The 16,229-nt window shown below is 31.8% G+C and overlaps 1 protein-coding gene and 3 long non-coding RNA genes across 5 annotated transcripts; 2 read left to right on the top strand and 2 right to left on the bottom strand.

Moving 5' to 3' along the window:
• The first annotated feature begins 88 nt into the window (after nt 1-88).
• Nucleotides 89-1,445, top strand: LOC112539643 (uncharacterized). Its single transcript, XR_003083604.2, has 2 exons — nt 89-355; nt 518-1,445. It is a non-coding gene; the product is annotated as an uncharacterized LOC112539643 (long non-coding RNA).
• Nucleotides 1,446-7,934: 6,489 nt separating this feature from the next.
• Nucleotides 7,935-9,839, bottom strand: LOC112539642 (uncharacterized). Of its 2 annotated transcripts, none has more exons than XR_016198084.1 (3): nt 9,509-9,839; nt 9,103-9,386; nt 7,935-8,932 (listed from the first exon to the last, which is right to left on the bottom strand). It is a non-coding gene; the product is annotated as an uncharacterized LOC112539642 (long non-coding RNA). The 2 variants fall into 2 exon arrangements; XR_003083601.2 differs by having other exon boundaries at nt 9,470-9,769.
• Nucleotides 9,840-9,902: 63 nt separating this feature from the next.
• LOC107369926 (uncharacterized) lies at nt 9,903-14,399 on the top strand. The gene is made up of 5 exons (XR_016198086.1): nt 9,903-10,042; nt 10,270-10,407; nt 10,509-10,883; nt 10,993-11,223; nt 13,332-14,399. It is a non-coding gene; the product is annotated as an uncharacterized LOC107369926 (long non-coding RNA).
• A 95-nt stretch (nt 14,400-14,494) lies between these two features.
• LOC107369865 (uncharacterized) lies at nt 14,495-16,126 on the bottom strand. The gene is made up of 2 exons (XM_015937838.3): nt 16,065-16,126; nt 14,495-15,501 (listed from the first exon to the last, which is right to left on the bottom strand). The coding sequence occupies exons 1-2, from the start codon at nt 16,074-16,076 to the stop codon at nt 14,851-14,853; spliced, it is 663 nt and encodes a 220-aa protein (XP_015793324.1). The 5' UTR covers nt 16,077-16,126; the 3' UTR covers nt 14,495-14,850.
• Nucleotides 16,127-16,229: the final 103 nt, after the last annotated feature.

Here is a 16,229-nt window from a genome sequence, read left to right as displayed (position 1 = left end):
CCTAGTAAATAATGGATAAGATCTGGATCCAGATCAGGAAAAAGATAGCCTGCAACTCTCAACTCCATCTATTGAGTTTAATCTTCAACGTAACCAGATTTTAAAAAAATAACCTCTATAATCCTCCAGATGGCGACCAGAAGCTCGTACTGTTAATCATCAAAAGCTTAAAAATAATTATTATAATTTTTCAATCAACAAATTAAACAATCTTCAACAATTATGTTTTAAAACCCTTTTCCTTGTTAATTATGTGAAATTTGATCGAATAAGGATGTCTATGAGCCTCATGGAGTCTACAAAAAGTGAAAATGATCATAACCTTATCCTAAGGTCTACTATTCCTTAGTTAAAGGTAAGTTAGTCTAATTTTTTGGGTAATTGTTATTAACGACCGGCTACTGAAATTGTTATCATTTCAATTTCCAAAAATTTAGTTGCTGGAAATTACTGAAACAATAAATGATTGGTTATGTTGATATTACAATGATTAACCTTTGTATATTGATCTTTACAGATAAGCTATCCCATGCATCAACAGTATTGAGATGATATTGATTTGAGTGTATCTTTGGTTGGAAAATTTATGCAAAAATCTTACAAAATATCAAGAATTGAAATTTTCTAAAGGCTTTTGATGGCATTCTGGTTATCATTCTGTTGCTTACAATTTGAAATTTAATCAATACTCATCTCGTTCAAGTTCAAGTCGTAATCATCAGAGTTTACACATTACCAATTTCAAGCAAATTAGTGGAAAATCGGAATTGGTATCTGGTTAAATTTTGGGCGATGCTTAAAGATTTGTGAAATTGCATAATCAAATCTTGATCATGCAACTTATCTTACTGAATTAATGATTAAACAGGTTTATTTGAAATGGTAACCCAAATTGAAAATGACAAAACCAGAAAATGGTTGATTCAGACGAGACTAATTTCACACTTTTACTAGAAAAATTATAATCTTTAAGCTTTTCATCGTTCATCAGGCGACTTCGATCACCAAATTAACTGCAATCCACTAAATATTGCCGTAATAAACGAGTTGATTACTTAGAAAGTGAATCCAATTTCGTTGAAAGTTATTAAATGTAGTAATAATATAAAGAATCTTTTGATGACAAAAAAAGCAAACAAACAAAATAAAATCGATTCCCATTTATTCATCAATCATTTCATATAAGGACTAGGATCAATCATTAATCATTAGTAAGATGATGTATGTGCTTATAATGAACCTAAATTTTGTTGAATTGTTGCAATCAGCAAGCTATAATAAAAATTATGAATCAACATGAAGATCTCCAATAACAATGAAACCCTCGATTCAAAAGTAAAAACCAATTGATCTTAACTTTAACTAGATATTAGATAAACTGTAAAATCTCAATCAAAATTAATGCAAAATTAAAATAACAGTAAACATTTTAATTTCCCAAAACACTCAGCTGACATCAATTTTCAATTTTGCCATTGAAAACAAAAATATTGCTTGACACCAAACTCGAAAAAAATCTGAAAATGGAACTGAATTTAAATATTTCAAACCAAGATTCAAACCTAATTAGCTTATTAATAGCCATTAAAACTGATTGGCAATCAAAAGCATTGAAATTGAATGCAAAAAACCTCTAAATTCTGGTTCAGCTTTTCTCATTTCTCTTTTGAAATTTTTCTTCTTCTTTACTTTGGTGAAATTTATGTGAACGAAATGACTTGAATTTCAATTTTTGGGTCAAATTTTGTTTGAAAAAGTCGATCGATTGGAACTTCTCGAATTAAGAGGAAAAACTTTTCTCTCATCTCGATCATAACCATTAAGTTTAACTTTAATCATTTGTGACTTGTTTTAAATCGATCTTATTTGTAAGTTAACTTTGATCATTTCATTAAAAAATAACAAGCCTTTGTAACGCAATAAATTTGATCGTTAATTTCAGGATAAAATTGAAAACTTTTGCATTTCAGTCAATTTTAGGAACTGAAGTAATTGATGAAATTTTACTGAAAACACAATGCATATTTAACATGTAAATTGAAGTGAAATACAATCAGAAATTATGTTTTATCAAATTCACCGTCCATTACAAATGTTGCCAGATGAAAGCATTACAATAACATTGAATTGTTCAACTAACAATTGAATTGAATGAACAATTGTATACTTTCACCAAGTCAATGTACTTAAATTACAGTGAAAATGTACTCTAAACGAAGCGATTAAAGATGAAAAAATGGCATTTTAAAAGTCGCTTCTGATTGTCAAAGGTTGAAGCGCAAAAGAAGCGAAAAAAATGATAAAATTTGGCAAATTGATTCGGCAAAACTTCACATTAAAGAAGCTTCAATGCCACTGAAACTTGACATTAAATATTCAATATAAACCTTCAAATCGATGAGACAATCTAATAGCAGAATCAGCAAGACCGATGAACCTAATTTATCATGTTTATTGATATTAACCAGTTACTTACTGTAAACCAGTAAATAGTCAGAATCAATAGTTTCCATTAAGATAATTTCAAGCAATCCCATTGATTAAAACATTGGCAAGTCTTTATTACAATTTGACATAAAAACCGTGAATCGGTCAAAGGTTTTAAAACTGATTAAATATTGACAAACATTTGGACCTTTTACCTTGTAAGTCCTGCCTCAGAGGGAAAGTGTAAATATCCCAAAATCATGGTCAACATCGGAAATGGTGCAGCTAAAAATGGTTCATTTTTTGACCAGAAAAAAAGGTTAGAAAAGGGAAAAAAGCGAAAGAAGGAAGCAAAAAAAATAGACTCAACCATAGGCCAAGACGAAGGAGGTGGTTAAGGTGGAGGTGGAGTAGTAGGTGAAACCCTGAGAAAGGTAAAGAGAGAGAGTGAGAGAGGAAGGATATGATGATAATGACGATGATGATAATGATGACTGGTAAATGGTTTTGTCTACCGGCGAGATGTTATCATATGTACAAGGAAACCCTTGAGTTTTTTGGGTTCACGGTTTGCTGTTGTTTGCTGTTGATGATTATTTTTTTTGTCTTCTTTCTCTGTGTTGTAACAACCAGAGTGGGAGAGGGAAAAAAACGACACAAAGTTGCATGGAAACGGCCATATTCAATGCTACGACACACAAAAATAAAACAGACAAAAACATATACACAATTAGGCAGCAGAAAGCAAAAAAAAAAGGTAAAAAAATAAGTTGAAAGCAGCAAAAAAAAAGTCAATGAATAGCAACAAGAATGATGATGATACATTTGCTGTACAATTGACTGCTTGTTGACCAACATTGTGATCATGAAGGGCACATTGACACGCAGATTTATGCACTGTATTGTCTTGGTGTAACCAGAGGTGAAACTTGATCAACCAAGGGAGATGAAAGGGAAAGATAATTGACTCGTAATTGGTTATGAAGAGGAATGATGAGAGGAAAGTTGTTTACCTTTCGTGATCCAATATATTTACACATTTTAGAGAGACAAAAAAAATGGTCAACAATTTTTTGGTTAAAAGTGAAAAGTGCAAAGTGTAATCGGTCAATAAACTTGACCATTGTTTTTTTATATTTCTGTTGCTTTTATTTGACTCTCAATTGGGTTTCAACTGTGAGACCATTTAGACTCATCATTGTTGGTATAATTGATAAACTTGCAGGTTTTTGCCTTAACTCTAGTAAAAACCTTTGATCGATCCTTGTGTTTCTGGTTAGTTGATTAGTAGTGAACCAGATTTTCAACTAGGAAGCACAAGAAAGGCACAATATCTGGTAATGTATATTTTCTGGTTAATAATATATTTAATGGTAATATCGATTGAAATATTTTAGTTTAATATGATTGGTTCAGATTGACTGTTTGTGTGTGTGTGTGTGTTTCAAGATGATGAATACAATGGTATAAAAGAGTAGCTTTCATCATCATCATCATCAGATTATAACTGTAACTGGGAGGGAAAAGTTGGGTTTGTTACCTGAGAAAACAAAACATTTGTAAAAAGCCAATAAGTACATTCATATTTTGGGTTTTGTTTTATATTTTTTTATTTCTCAATTTGACTTGCGCTAGAAACCCAAAGTAGACAGAGAATTAGAAAGATGATAATGATGATGAGAATGATGAGAATGGCTTGAAAGATGTAATAGATGTATTTCCTGTCCCAAACACACTCATTGTTTTATCCAACATCAACATATTTACTGTTCAATTGTTACACCAATACCTTTACTTTCATCGCAAATGTATCAACTTTTTTTTCAACTCTGTGATTCTTCACAATTGAGTGACTTTTTTTATTGTTATCAATTGGTTTTTTTTGTTGACTGTGTGTCTTCATGTTCAACTGGGTAAGTTTTTCATGATTTGCTTTGCTTTTTCTTGGACCTAAAAATATCAAATGTTTGAAACATAAGTCACTTTTTGAAATGTTTATTAGGATCAAATCAACTGCAAGTCATCAGAGAAACTTCAATCTATCAATCCTTTTAGTCTGGTTAACAAGTCTGGTTATAAGGCAACCATATGGTTGGACAATTTAGACTGGAAATCAATGCTTTTTAAGATTCAACTGTTCTTTCAAGTGTTTTTTGATTATTTTAAGAGACAAAAGATACATTTTTAGGACCAAATAGACTAGGTTTTGGGTTTTATCAATTTTGAGATAAATTTAAAGTAGCCAATGATAAGAAGGTGAAACTTTGCCGTGTTAACCTTTGAAGAAGGAGATGTTTGTTACCATCAAATCAACTTTTAATCATCGTCTCGACTCTAGTTTTTAAGTCTTCTCAAGTGTAACAATAGCAATAAAAGTTAACCCTATGAGTTTCATTAAACTTTGAGTAAACCAAGAGACTCAACCTTTTATTGAAAGCAACTGATCAAGAACCTAATTTTCAACAATCTGTGAATTGTGAAGAGAAATGATCAAAATTAGATGAATTAGACTGTATAAGCTGTCATAATGAGTTTCAATTTTCTGGTAAAATAATGAAGAAACCAGAGTTTTATATTTTGAGTGAATCAAGCAAAGGACTAGACATACAAACCAAATTGAATGGTTTCTTTGAACTGTTACTCGACTTTCAATAGCATAACGGTTTAGCTTTAAACTGTGTTTAGTGTTGACTTTTCGTGTCTGGCTTTTCGGTCAGTTACATGTATTGTGGTCAAATGATGAATGTGTCAAGGTCGGTTGAAAGTGTTTGAAAGGTTTTCAGTTGCAATAAAAGTCTCCACAAATTGGAAAGGTTTTTTGAACTCGAACTACGATGCAATTAGATGAAACATAGAGTGGTGATTAAGGTGAGAGAGTTTGATACAAATCAAAAAGGTAAAGAGAGACAAAGGTTAGCCCAGTCTAGGGACAATTTAGTGTCAAAAAGTGTTTACCTTTTGTTTTCACTGTCCTCTTCTTTATCTGTCTTATGTCTTTTCCAGTTTCTATCTGGTTGATTTGGTTGAAAAGATGAAGTGCACGGTGAGAAAACGAAAGAGTGGAAAGGCAGGTGGAAAGAGACAGAGATGATAATGAGGATGAAAAAGGAAGATGGTGAGAGATGATGAGAGGAAGAGGGAGGATGATTGGGCGTAGGTTCACTTTTTTTCTGCCAAATTTTGGTTCCTTTTAAGCTATTTTTTCACTCTCTTTTAACAGCAGCTTTACCTCAATGAATCTGATTACCTTGAAAGGTAAAGAAGTAGGTAAATGTTTGGTCTTTTTTTTCTGGTTATCATGATTGATGAAAGATTGACAAGTTTCTCATCTTCTTCTTCTTCTTCTTGCATATGAATAACAACCAAAGATTTCAATTGAATTCAATGTTTCAACTGGATTCGTTTTTAGTGTGATTGAATGGATGAAAGGGAAAAATAATTGGTTAATCATTATTGTTGATTGTGATTTACCTTGTTTATGATGATTTTGCATTGTTGTCTTAAGTTCATTGTCCTTTCCCTCTTCACTCACCATCATCAGCTTTGTCCATTATTGTTAATATTTAAATTACCTTTAATTGGGTTCATTTTGAGAAAAAAAAGATATTCATTTTGTGGCTTTGAAACAATTTTTCATTATATCTCTTCTCTCAGGTAACTTGAAGTATTGATTTTGAAAAATATTTTTCAAACACTTGAAATAGACAGGTAAATAGAGTCAGGAAATAATGATTAATGTTTGAAGTTTGACCAACAAAACGTTTCAACAATCAACTTTGAAAGAAAAGAGAAAATTCGATTTTTTTTTCTTGAAACTCTTTTGGAGTTTTTTTCTTCTTCTTCTTGTTGACCAGAAATTGAATTCTGGTTTTCCGGTAGTTCGTCTACTTTGACCATATTTTTGAGTTCAATGACAGTTTAATGTTAATCGCTTTTTGCCAACTCACTTTTGCAATTGTAATTCATGATTCCATGTTTGCAATGACAATAATTACAATGACATTTAATGGGAAATGCTTCTTAATAACAATAACAATAATGATCCAGACACTAATCCATTAACAGGGAATTTATCATGACATGGTTTTTCAAAAGATTCACAATGATTATCATGATGATTATGTGAATGATGATCAAATGAATGAACAAAAAAATGAAAGCAAACCCGTTTACAGACACACACAAAAAAGGGGTTTTATGAGAATCGAGTTTCACTTTTTGCTTTATTGTCTGTAATTTTGCTCAACTAATCTTTCAAAGCTTTTAGCCTTTTTTTATACCTCAGGTTGAACCAAATTAGAGTGAAATGATGATGATGGTGAGAAAGGGCAACTAAGAATTTTGAGTGAAAATGTTCAAGGTAACATCATCATGTTCTGAGTGAATAAGCAGCCAAAAAGTGAATCTTAAAAGGCATTGACATTCAATTGCTTTTATAACAAGTAATAAAAAGAAAAAGGTAAAATTGGTTTTCTCTTTTTTCTACCTTTTATTATTGTTCTGATGACGATCAGGAAAGTTGAATGATTAACTCACAAAGCAGAGAAATGAGTTTAATAACAAGAACGAGTTTCACCTGATTTTGAGTTAACATTAAAATGTCAGAGGAAAAAAAAGGTTAAAAATCAACACTTGAGTCAATTTTTCAAGACAACAAAACATATTGAAAATTTGGGTTTATTTAACCAGAAATTTTTGTCTAGAGAAACCAAAATTTTTCCTGAAAATGTTTCAAGTTAAATTTTGATTTTAAATCAATTTGAAATCAAAGTCAATTGATTGTTGAGTGACAAATCAATATATTGTAAATGGACTGTAACCAGAATATTGGTTAACCAGAAATGTGTTTATTAAAAGGCAATCAACTCTGATTAATTTCAATGTTGTCACTGTTATTAGTTAACTGGATCAATCGATTTGTTGTTGTTGCCTTTTGCTTGCCAGTTTCTGGTTAGATTGTTACCTTCATTTGTAGCTATTTGTTACCCTGATTTGCTACCCTTATATCAATTGCCGATTACAATTACAATCTTAACCACAACAATTGCCTTTGCCTTGTAATAAAAAAAACATGAATCTACTTTACCTTTTCAATTAAATCAACCATTTCGTGAATATAAATATATATCATTATCAATATGGAAGCAGATGATAACAATAATAATAATACTTGGTTACCATTTATTTATTTATTTTGTTATTTATTTACTTCTCTCACTAACAATTATTATTATTATTGTTCAACCAATTTTGCCTTTTGTATATTTTTTCATCCATTTTCATGGTAACCAAGACAACTTATTTTTTGTGATATTAAAATGCTATTTTCACTCCCAGTTAGATCAATGATTGTTGAATCGTTATAATGATAATCTTATCCCTTTTTTTGCTGCTATAAAATTGCATTTAAAGCATTTCTCATTGCATTAATAGCTTTTTTTACATTTCACTTTTTACTCTATCTGGTTGAAAAAAAAGCTTAAAAAATAAAGACTTGTTCAAAGACATTTCTGTTGATTGTAAACCATTTTGAGCATGATTTAATAATAATCATAATAATGTATAATAAAAAAAAGTTTAAAATTGGTTATCATAATGGTTATAGGTTGAAGGTTGTTAGCAAAGGTTAATAGTTAAGGTTGATAATGAAGGTTGATGATTAGAGGATGATATTAAAGGATGATGATAATAGATGATGATAATAATGGTAATGATAATGTTAGTGAAAGCAACAGGTTGATATTGGATGAAATTGAATATGAAAGTGAAATTGTTAACGATGTCTTTTTATGTAATATTTGTACACACGCATCATGATGATGAGAGAGGTAAGAGGAGGATATGGAAGAGAGATGATGGTGAAGATATGAGAGAGAGATTGAGAGAGTGGAATGTCTTTACTTAACAATTTTTTGATTTCTAATTTTCTCTCTCTCTCTCGCTCTTTTTTGGGGTTCCTCTTTACTTTCAGACACAAAAAACAAGCTTTATGTGCAAAAGAGCATGAAATAACAAGTATGGTGAATGGGATGATAATGATGATGGTACAAGTAGTGATGGTGGGGTGGAAGCTGGGAGACACTGAAAACTGTCTTTCACTCTTTCAGAGAAGTCAGAAAATTTCATCCTCATCATCTTCTTCTTACTTTAATCAGTCAACTTTCACTTTTTCATTATTCTCAACTTTCTTCTTTAAATCATCTTGACTCACTCTCTCACCTTTACCTTTGTTTATTGGCTTTCTCTATCTTTAAATCATCCAACTCTAACTTTTTTATTCATCTTATTCTTGCCTTTCCAAATCAAGTCTTTCTCTCTCTCTCTTCCCCTAATCATCTTTGGGAAGATCATCTTCTCTTTCTCCTTCTTTCTCTTTCTCATAGGTACTCAGGCTTGAACATCAAAGCCCCGGTTCCAGGATGGTTGAAGTTATGCTTCGACAATTTGAACAGAATTGATGTTGGGGTTGTAAAAAAACGTTTTTCATGTAATATTATTAGAGAATCTGGAATATGGAAGAAAAGAAAAAGAAGAGAATTAGAAAACACTTTCTTTACAAGTTGCCTTTTTTTGAAAATCTGATGATAATAATGATGATTGTAATGAAATTTTCTTCTTTTGTCGACAGTTTTAATCCTGAAAAAAGAGGACTTTTCTATTGTCCAAGAAATTTACCTTTTTTGATGATTTTGTTGACTTCAAACTGGCAACTATCCTGGGCCTATCCATTGACTTTACCAGATTTTCCTGTTGACTTTTTTTCCCTTTTTTGAGTCAATGCTTTACAGATTGCTCATTGAAGATGAACCTTTTTTACTTTACCATCTTCTGATTCAATTCACTTGTTGCATGCTCTTTTGTTGAGAGGAGTTTTAACTCCCTTTGAGTTGATTGTATTTTCCTTGATTGTTGAAAAGTTTAATATTCATATTATCAAGCATTGATTCTGATTTGAATAACTAAAAGAGGAATAGTAAAAAAAGGTGTATAGAATTAATCAATGAGAATAGGTAGCGTATAAAAACAATGGTAGCAACTTTACATAATAAGGTTGGTTGCAGAAAAATGTAAATAGACTTGCCATTGATGAATATAAACATTTTAGTTGTAATTGTTATCAGAATGGTTGATGTTAGATCAATCAATAGAATTGATTAATTGATTCAAGTAAAGGTTGAAACACTGAAACACTGGTTGTAGTTGAGTTGACATCTTTTTAGCTTTAGTTCATGTCCATTGGCCATTTGTTTCACCAAATTACCTTCATTTCAATTTCAGGGGGAAGTTTACAGACTGAGAAATACCTTTAAAATACAATTTATAGTTGATTAACTGAAAATGAACAAATCAAAATGACTATAAAAATGAATATTTACAAATATATTTTACATTTTATTTCATTTTTGATGAAAAAATGAAATATAATTGAAAAGCGCCATCTTTTATGTGTATAAGCTATTATAATGAGCCATCTACTCAATTATTATGCAAACATATGAGGAAAACGGTGTAGGTGGTAAAATTTAATCCAGCTTTTTAAAACAGTATTTTAACTGTCGCAAATGATTTTAATTAAGTGACAATCAAGGATTATGTTTGATTCATGCCAATCAGTGTAAGTTGATTAAATAAGTTTCCCAGTTGTTTTCAATATAAACAGTTAACCTGAACGTTGCTGTGAAGTAAACCAATTTTGCTCTCATTTATTTGCTTCAATATGTGTTTAGAAAGCATAAGTTAGTGATTTTTTTTTGGCTCCAAATTTGAGTTATTATCATTGAATGTTTTATTTTTTGTTTAATTTTGTTGATTAATTGTGATTTTGTTTTTTCTCTCTCCTAGATTAGTTAACAAGTCTCGTGTTAACTCTCCTACTTGTGACAGATTTGCGTTTTGAACTGCAAGGATGAACATTTATACTTCTTTAACCATATCCGGTGAACGCGTTTTGCATTAAAATTACTAGTTACATCTAACTCAGTGAGTACATTCAATTGTTAATGATAATAATTTGATAAATTACTTGGCATTGTCATTGTTAGTACAACTATCATTATTATTATTTTTTTTATAAATTTTAGCATGCTTGTTTTTACTGGTCGTTTCTTGCCCAATTGATTGCAATAATACATCAATTTTTTCCCGAATGATTGAACATTGAATTTGATTTTTGATGACAAGATTGAAGCAGAAACCCAAATAAGCAAAGAAGTATCCATAATTTGACTAACCATTACACCAATTTAAAGATTAAAAGCTGTACACAATGGAAAAATCAAAGTTGAACAAGGCACAAAAGTGGTCAATTGATATGAACAGGTTGAACTTGAAAATTGAACGCAAGTTATGGCTGTGCGGGTGTAAAAAGAGCATGAGAGACTTGAAATGATGATGATGATGATGATATGGAATCACAGTTTTCATACAAAAGAAATATTTCTTGGAGAAAGAAAAAGGTTAATCATTACCATTATTATTATTATCATCATCAGACCCCCGAAAAAAAGCAACTTGTAAAGAAAGTGTTTTCTAATTCTCTTCTTTTTCTTTTCTTCCATATTCCAGATTCTCTAATAATATTACATGAAAAACGTTTTTTTACAACCCCAACATCAATTCTGTTCAAATTGTCGAAGCATAACTTCAACCATCCTGGAACCGGGGCTTTGATGTTCAAGCCTGAGTACCTATGAGAAAGAGAAAGAAGGAGAAAGAGAAGATGATCTTCACAAAAACGAAATAGAGAGGAAAGATGATTAGGGGAGAGAGAGAAAGAGACTTGGATGATTTGGAAAGGTAAGAATAAGAATTAGAAAAATAAGAATAAGAAGAATAAAAAAGTTAGAGTTGGATGATTTGAAGAGAGAGAGAGAGAGAGAGAGAAAGTCAATAAACAAAGGTACAGATGAGAGAGTGAGAGAGAACCGTGAGTTAAGATGATTTTGAAGAAAGTTGAGAAGAAAAAAAAAGGTAAAGTGAGAGTTGACTGATTAAACTAAGAAAAAGGTATAAGTTGAAGAAGAGGAAGATGTTGATGAGGATGAGGAGAGACTTTTTTCACAAAGAGTGAAGACAGTTTTGCCTCGGTGTCTCCCAAAGAAACTACCTCTTCCACCCCACATCACCATCATCATCATCATTCTCTTTCCCATCATCCTATTCTCCATACTTGTTATTTCATGCTCTCTTGATCATAAAGTTGTTTTTTGAGAGAAGAGGAAAAAAATTCACTCCCTCTCGTTTTTTTCTCTCTTCTCTTTCATATCTTTCATCCAGTCTCTCATTTCTCTTCTTTCTCTCCCTCTTCTCTCCCTCACTCTCTTTATATATAAAGACATCGTTAATATCTCGTATCCTCATTTACCTCATCCACCTTCCAACAACCTGTTGTTACCTTTGTTGTTTTTTCATACTTGATTCGCATCATCATCATCATCATCTCTTCTCATCTTCTTCATCATCAACATTTTCATCTTATTCATCTTTTTTCTGCTCTCAACCTCACTTTACTTCTTCAACTCAACTTTAAAGTTTTATTTTTTGTTCACATTGTTCTAACTTTTGTTTCAATTTTTTGTTAAAAAATTTGTTTTAATTTTGTTTTCTCTTTTTTTCCTCTTCTTTTTATGTTTTCCACCGTTTGATTGTTTTAAAATTTTTGTTCCATTATTTTTCATCAATCTGTTTCTCTCTATGGCACTGGAAGAATTCACGGGGACTCAATGTTATTCCGTGGTTTCTCTAGTGCTGTGAAGAGCAGCGGGCAAGTTTCATCAAGAAATACATTAGTTTACCAAAAAATGATCAAGTTGAAACTGTTTCAATTCGTCCAAGAAAGAGACCAGCAAAGAAGCCAATAATCAAGAGATTTTTTTTCTGTCTAACCAACACCGCCACCAACTATCAAAATGCAGTAAATTAATTTCACTTTCATCAACGAAACATGAAACAGAGCAAAAAGAAGAAAGAAAATTATGCTTTTTTATATTCTACGCCGATTTATTCTTCTTATTATTCTTATTCTTCATTGTACAAACCTGTTTTCTTCCAACTTCTATTCCTTCTCTCCTCTTCTCTTACCTTACCTTTTATTCGCCTTCTTCTTCTGCCGTGTCCTTCAGGTGACTACAATTAGTTTTATGTTTTACCTATTGTTAGTTCATTATATACTTTGCTTACCTTTTTTGTTCATCTCTCCGTCATCTTCCACTCTCATACTCACTATCCTTCTCTCTCTCTCTCTCTCTCTCTCTTCCTTATCACCATCAACATCAATCTGCTAGAAAATATTATTCATCTCGTAATCTTCAACCAATCTGAACCTTTATCCTTGGCACTGGAAGAATTCACCGTTGATTAGTTAAAAAACTCGTGGGTTCTTGGGTGCCAAAGACTAAGGATAAGAATTCAAGATTATAATCATTTCGATACGAATAACTTGAAGTTAAATTGGTTGAAAATGAATCCTTTTTGCCTCTGTTGAAGGATACAATTAAATTGAAACAATTGAATACACACTCACACAAAAAACGCAAGTAACAAGCAAAAATAATGCAACAGAAGAAGCAACAAATGCAGAAAAGATCAAGATTTAACTTTCCTTTTCTCTCTCCTGTTCCTTTATCGTCAATGATTCAATACAAATACACACACACACAATTCAAACTTTATTAAATTCATTCCAAGGTCTGTATGTATTTATTTGCCATTATTTATTTTTGCTATGTGTCTCAATTACAACCACAACGTTGAACTCAGAATTGAAAAGCACAATTAATCTAACCTTTTTTTATTTCATTGTAGCTTTTTTCACCGAAAACACATGTATTCCAACATCTTTATCTTCCTTCCTTTTGTATTTTTTCATCTCTTTTTTTCTCCTTTTCCTCCTTTTTTCTCTCTAGACCTTTAACACCGATTCCACCGCAACCAGCCAACCTCACAGACGTTTAAACTACACACATACATGTATAATTCAACCTGAATCAATACAAGCTTTTTATCACCATTACCTTGAAACGATTGGGTAAACACAAGCATTATTATTATGACAAGGTTTAACAACAGCAAAAAAGATGAGGATGACAAGGATTTTCTTGTGCAAAGTAAAACAAGATCAGATGGATTTGCTTTCCACCTCCCTCTCTTTCTCTCTCTCTCTCAATCTATCTTCCATTCTTTTTCTATTCTCTTCTTTCTCTTCCTTTTTTTACCGGAAACTTTTCTTGCCATTTTATCATTCTGTTTACATCATGGAAAGACCCTCATGTTGATTAGGATCAATCTGTTTTGCCATAATGGAAACTCATTTTATGCAATGAAAGGAAAAAAAAGAAAGAATCATCATCACCGGCAACAACAGCGGTAACAACAATACGATTGCTTTAATTATTTTGGATGGCGAATGAAACATTTGTTGCTTCTTTTGGACACTAACTGGGAAGATGACTTATGGTATCGTTGATTAAGACATCAAATTGTCACCATTATCTTTACAATCTTTCATAATCATCATCATTATATCCATCAAGGAGCCAGCTTAAACATGACAACATAATCATTGTACTGATCCCCATTGCTTTTACCACTTCTGCTTGCCACCGTTATGCTTGTTATCTGATCTTGGATTAAGGTCCGAAAAAAAACTGGAATTGTAAACAAATAAACTGTTGGCTGATGAAAAATTTCAACTAAATTGGACTGGTTAATCAACTTATCAGGCTTGTTTTTTTGGCTCAAAAAGATCTATGTTCAGTCTGAATCAATTGGTTGTAAAGAGTAATTATTAACACTCAATCAACTCTGTCTTTAACGTCGATGAGGCTAGTGGAAATAATGATGTTTTTTTCAATTAGTTGATTGAATTTAACGCAAGTAGAAGGAAAAGAAATGCAACAATTACAAATGTCACGAACTCACAAATTGTCACTGAAATTTTGCAAAAAACGATAATGTTATATTCATTTTTGAAAATTATATCTACCATTGTAATTAATTCAAATCAGGAAAGTCCAAAATTTTACACCATTCTCAAACGGAGCGTTGAAATAATGCTAGAAATAAGATGTAATTTAAGAAGTTAACCATGAAAAATTCATTTCAAAACGATTCATGAACTATGGTAACTTGTCACTTTAATTTGTAAAAATTATATTTTTGGTTAAAATGTAAGTTACAAAATAACCATAGCAATTAAATTATTTTTTGATAATGTAAAAAACACAGATAAATACAGTTTTTGGACAATCTGATCAATTGGATTAATCATTTTGATATTGGAGAAAAAAATTGTAGCAAATCAATTTTTATTACATTTGTGGCATAAATTTAACCCAAGATCGTTGGTAAATTTTTGGTTGATAGCTTTTCTTGCAAAAATCAAGATTCCTTGAAATTGTCGATATTTTCATCAGGTTTAAAGTTTTAACCCAATCCACCTCCAAGAGCTTGTCCTAAGCCTCCACCAAGACCTTGTCCACCGAGCCCTTGTCCACCTTGTCCAGCTAAGCCTTGACGTCCCAGAGCTGCAAGGTTACCCAAAGCACCTAAACCACCAAGACCTCCTAAACCTCCTTGTCCTCCTTGTCCACCTAATCCTTGACGACCAAGAGCAGCAAGATTACCCAAGGCACCTAAACCACCTAAGCCACCGGGTCCACCAGCACCACCTCTTTGACCTAATGCGCCAAGATTCAGAAGATTACCGATACCTCCTCCAATACCATTAACTAAAGCTCCTAAACCTTGTTGACCCAAACCATTTTGTTGTCCTTGGGAATTGCCGTATCCACCGCCTTGGTTGCCCCCTAAGCCACCTAAACCTCCTCCGAATCCTTGTCCTCCGAGTCCACCAGATGAGCTATCAAAATTTCCAGAGTTTCCACTAAAACTACCAGAATCACCTCCGAACTCACTACCACCTTGTCCTCCTTGTCCACCTTGTCCACCGAGATCTCCTTCTCCTCCAAGCTCTCCGAGATCACCTAATCCATCGAGACCACCAAGATCATCCCCTTGACCGAGAACCATCGCAATCAAATTGAGGGATAATATCACTGTAATTGATTTAATAAACTGCAATAAAAATAAAACAAAAATTAGCTTTTGTCAACTTAGATGAATAATAAACAATCAGAACATCGAAACCTCTTTTAATAACAGTTCAAATTACTAAAAATTTTCCAACTTATGCTACATCTATGCTCATTCTTCCTCGTACAAAACGACATGAGAATTTATTTTCTATTTTCTCAACTGATAATCAAACATGAATTATCCAAGAGACTGGTCATACGAATGCACTTGAATAATAATCAATGGAATCTGATAACTGTTCACCTTACAATATTTTCACTTGATTGCAATTGAAAATACGAACTGAGCTGAGACTCATTGAAACGATTTGTTGAGAGCTTCAATAAATTTCAAATTGAAACAAAACAAAATTGACTCAAGTCCAAATTATGAGTCGAAAGATCACTCAATGTTTCATGAATCTATCAAACGTTAACACAAGACACATTAACAGTTGAAGTAATCCTTTGAGGCTAATCCCGGTAATATTAAAAGATATCGAGACACAAAACCAAATGGACAAAGAATAAAGAAAATAGATAAAAATGTTTAACGAAACATACCATTGGATTCATTTTGTTGGAAACAGTTTTACTTTTTTATCTTCACTTATGAAATACACTTTAACAAATGACACAGAAGAAATAAATTCGCTTGCTTTTGTAGACTATTTTGAAATGTGAATTTAAAATTAACTCTAATTGTCTTAAGTGAGAAATGAACTTATT

The sequence above is a fragment of the Tetranychus urticae genome, chromosome 1 (assembly GCF_039701765.1).
Source record: "Tetranychus urticae isolate SD_2017Ah chromosome 1, NJAU_TeUrti_SD_1.0, whole genome shotgun sequence".
Classification (NCBI taxonomy): Eukaryota; Metazoa; Arthropoda; class Arachnida; order Trombidiformes; family Tetranychidae; genus Tetranychus; species Tetranychus urticae.
This window is presented reverse-complemented; position numbering and strand designations above follow the sequence as displayed.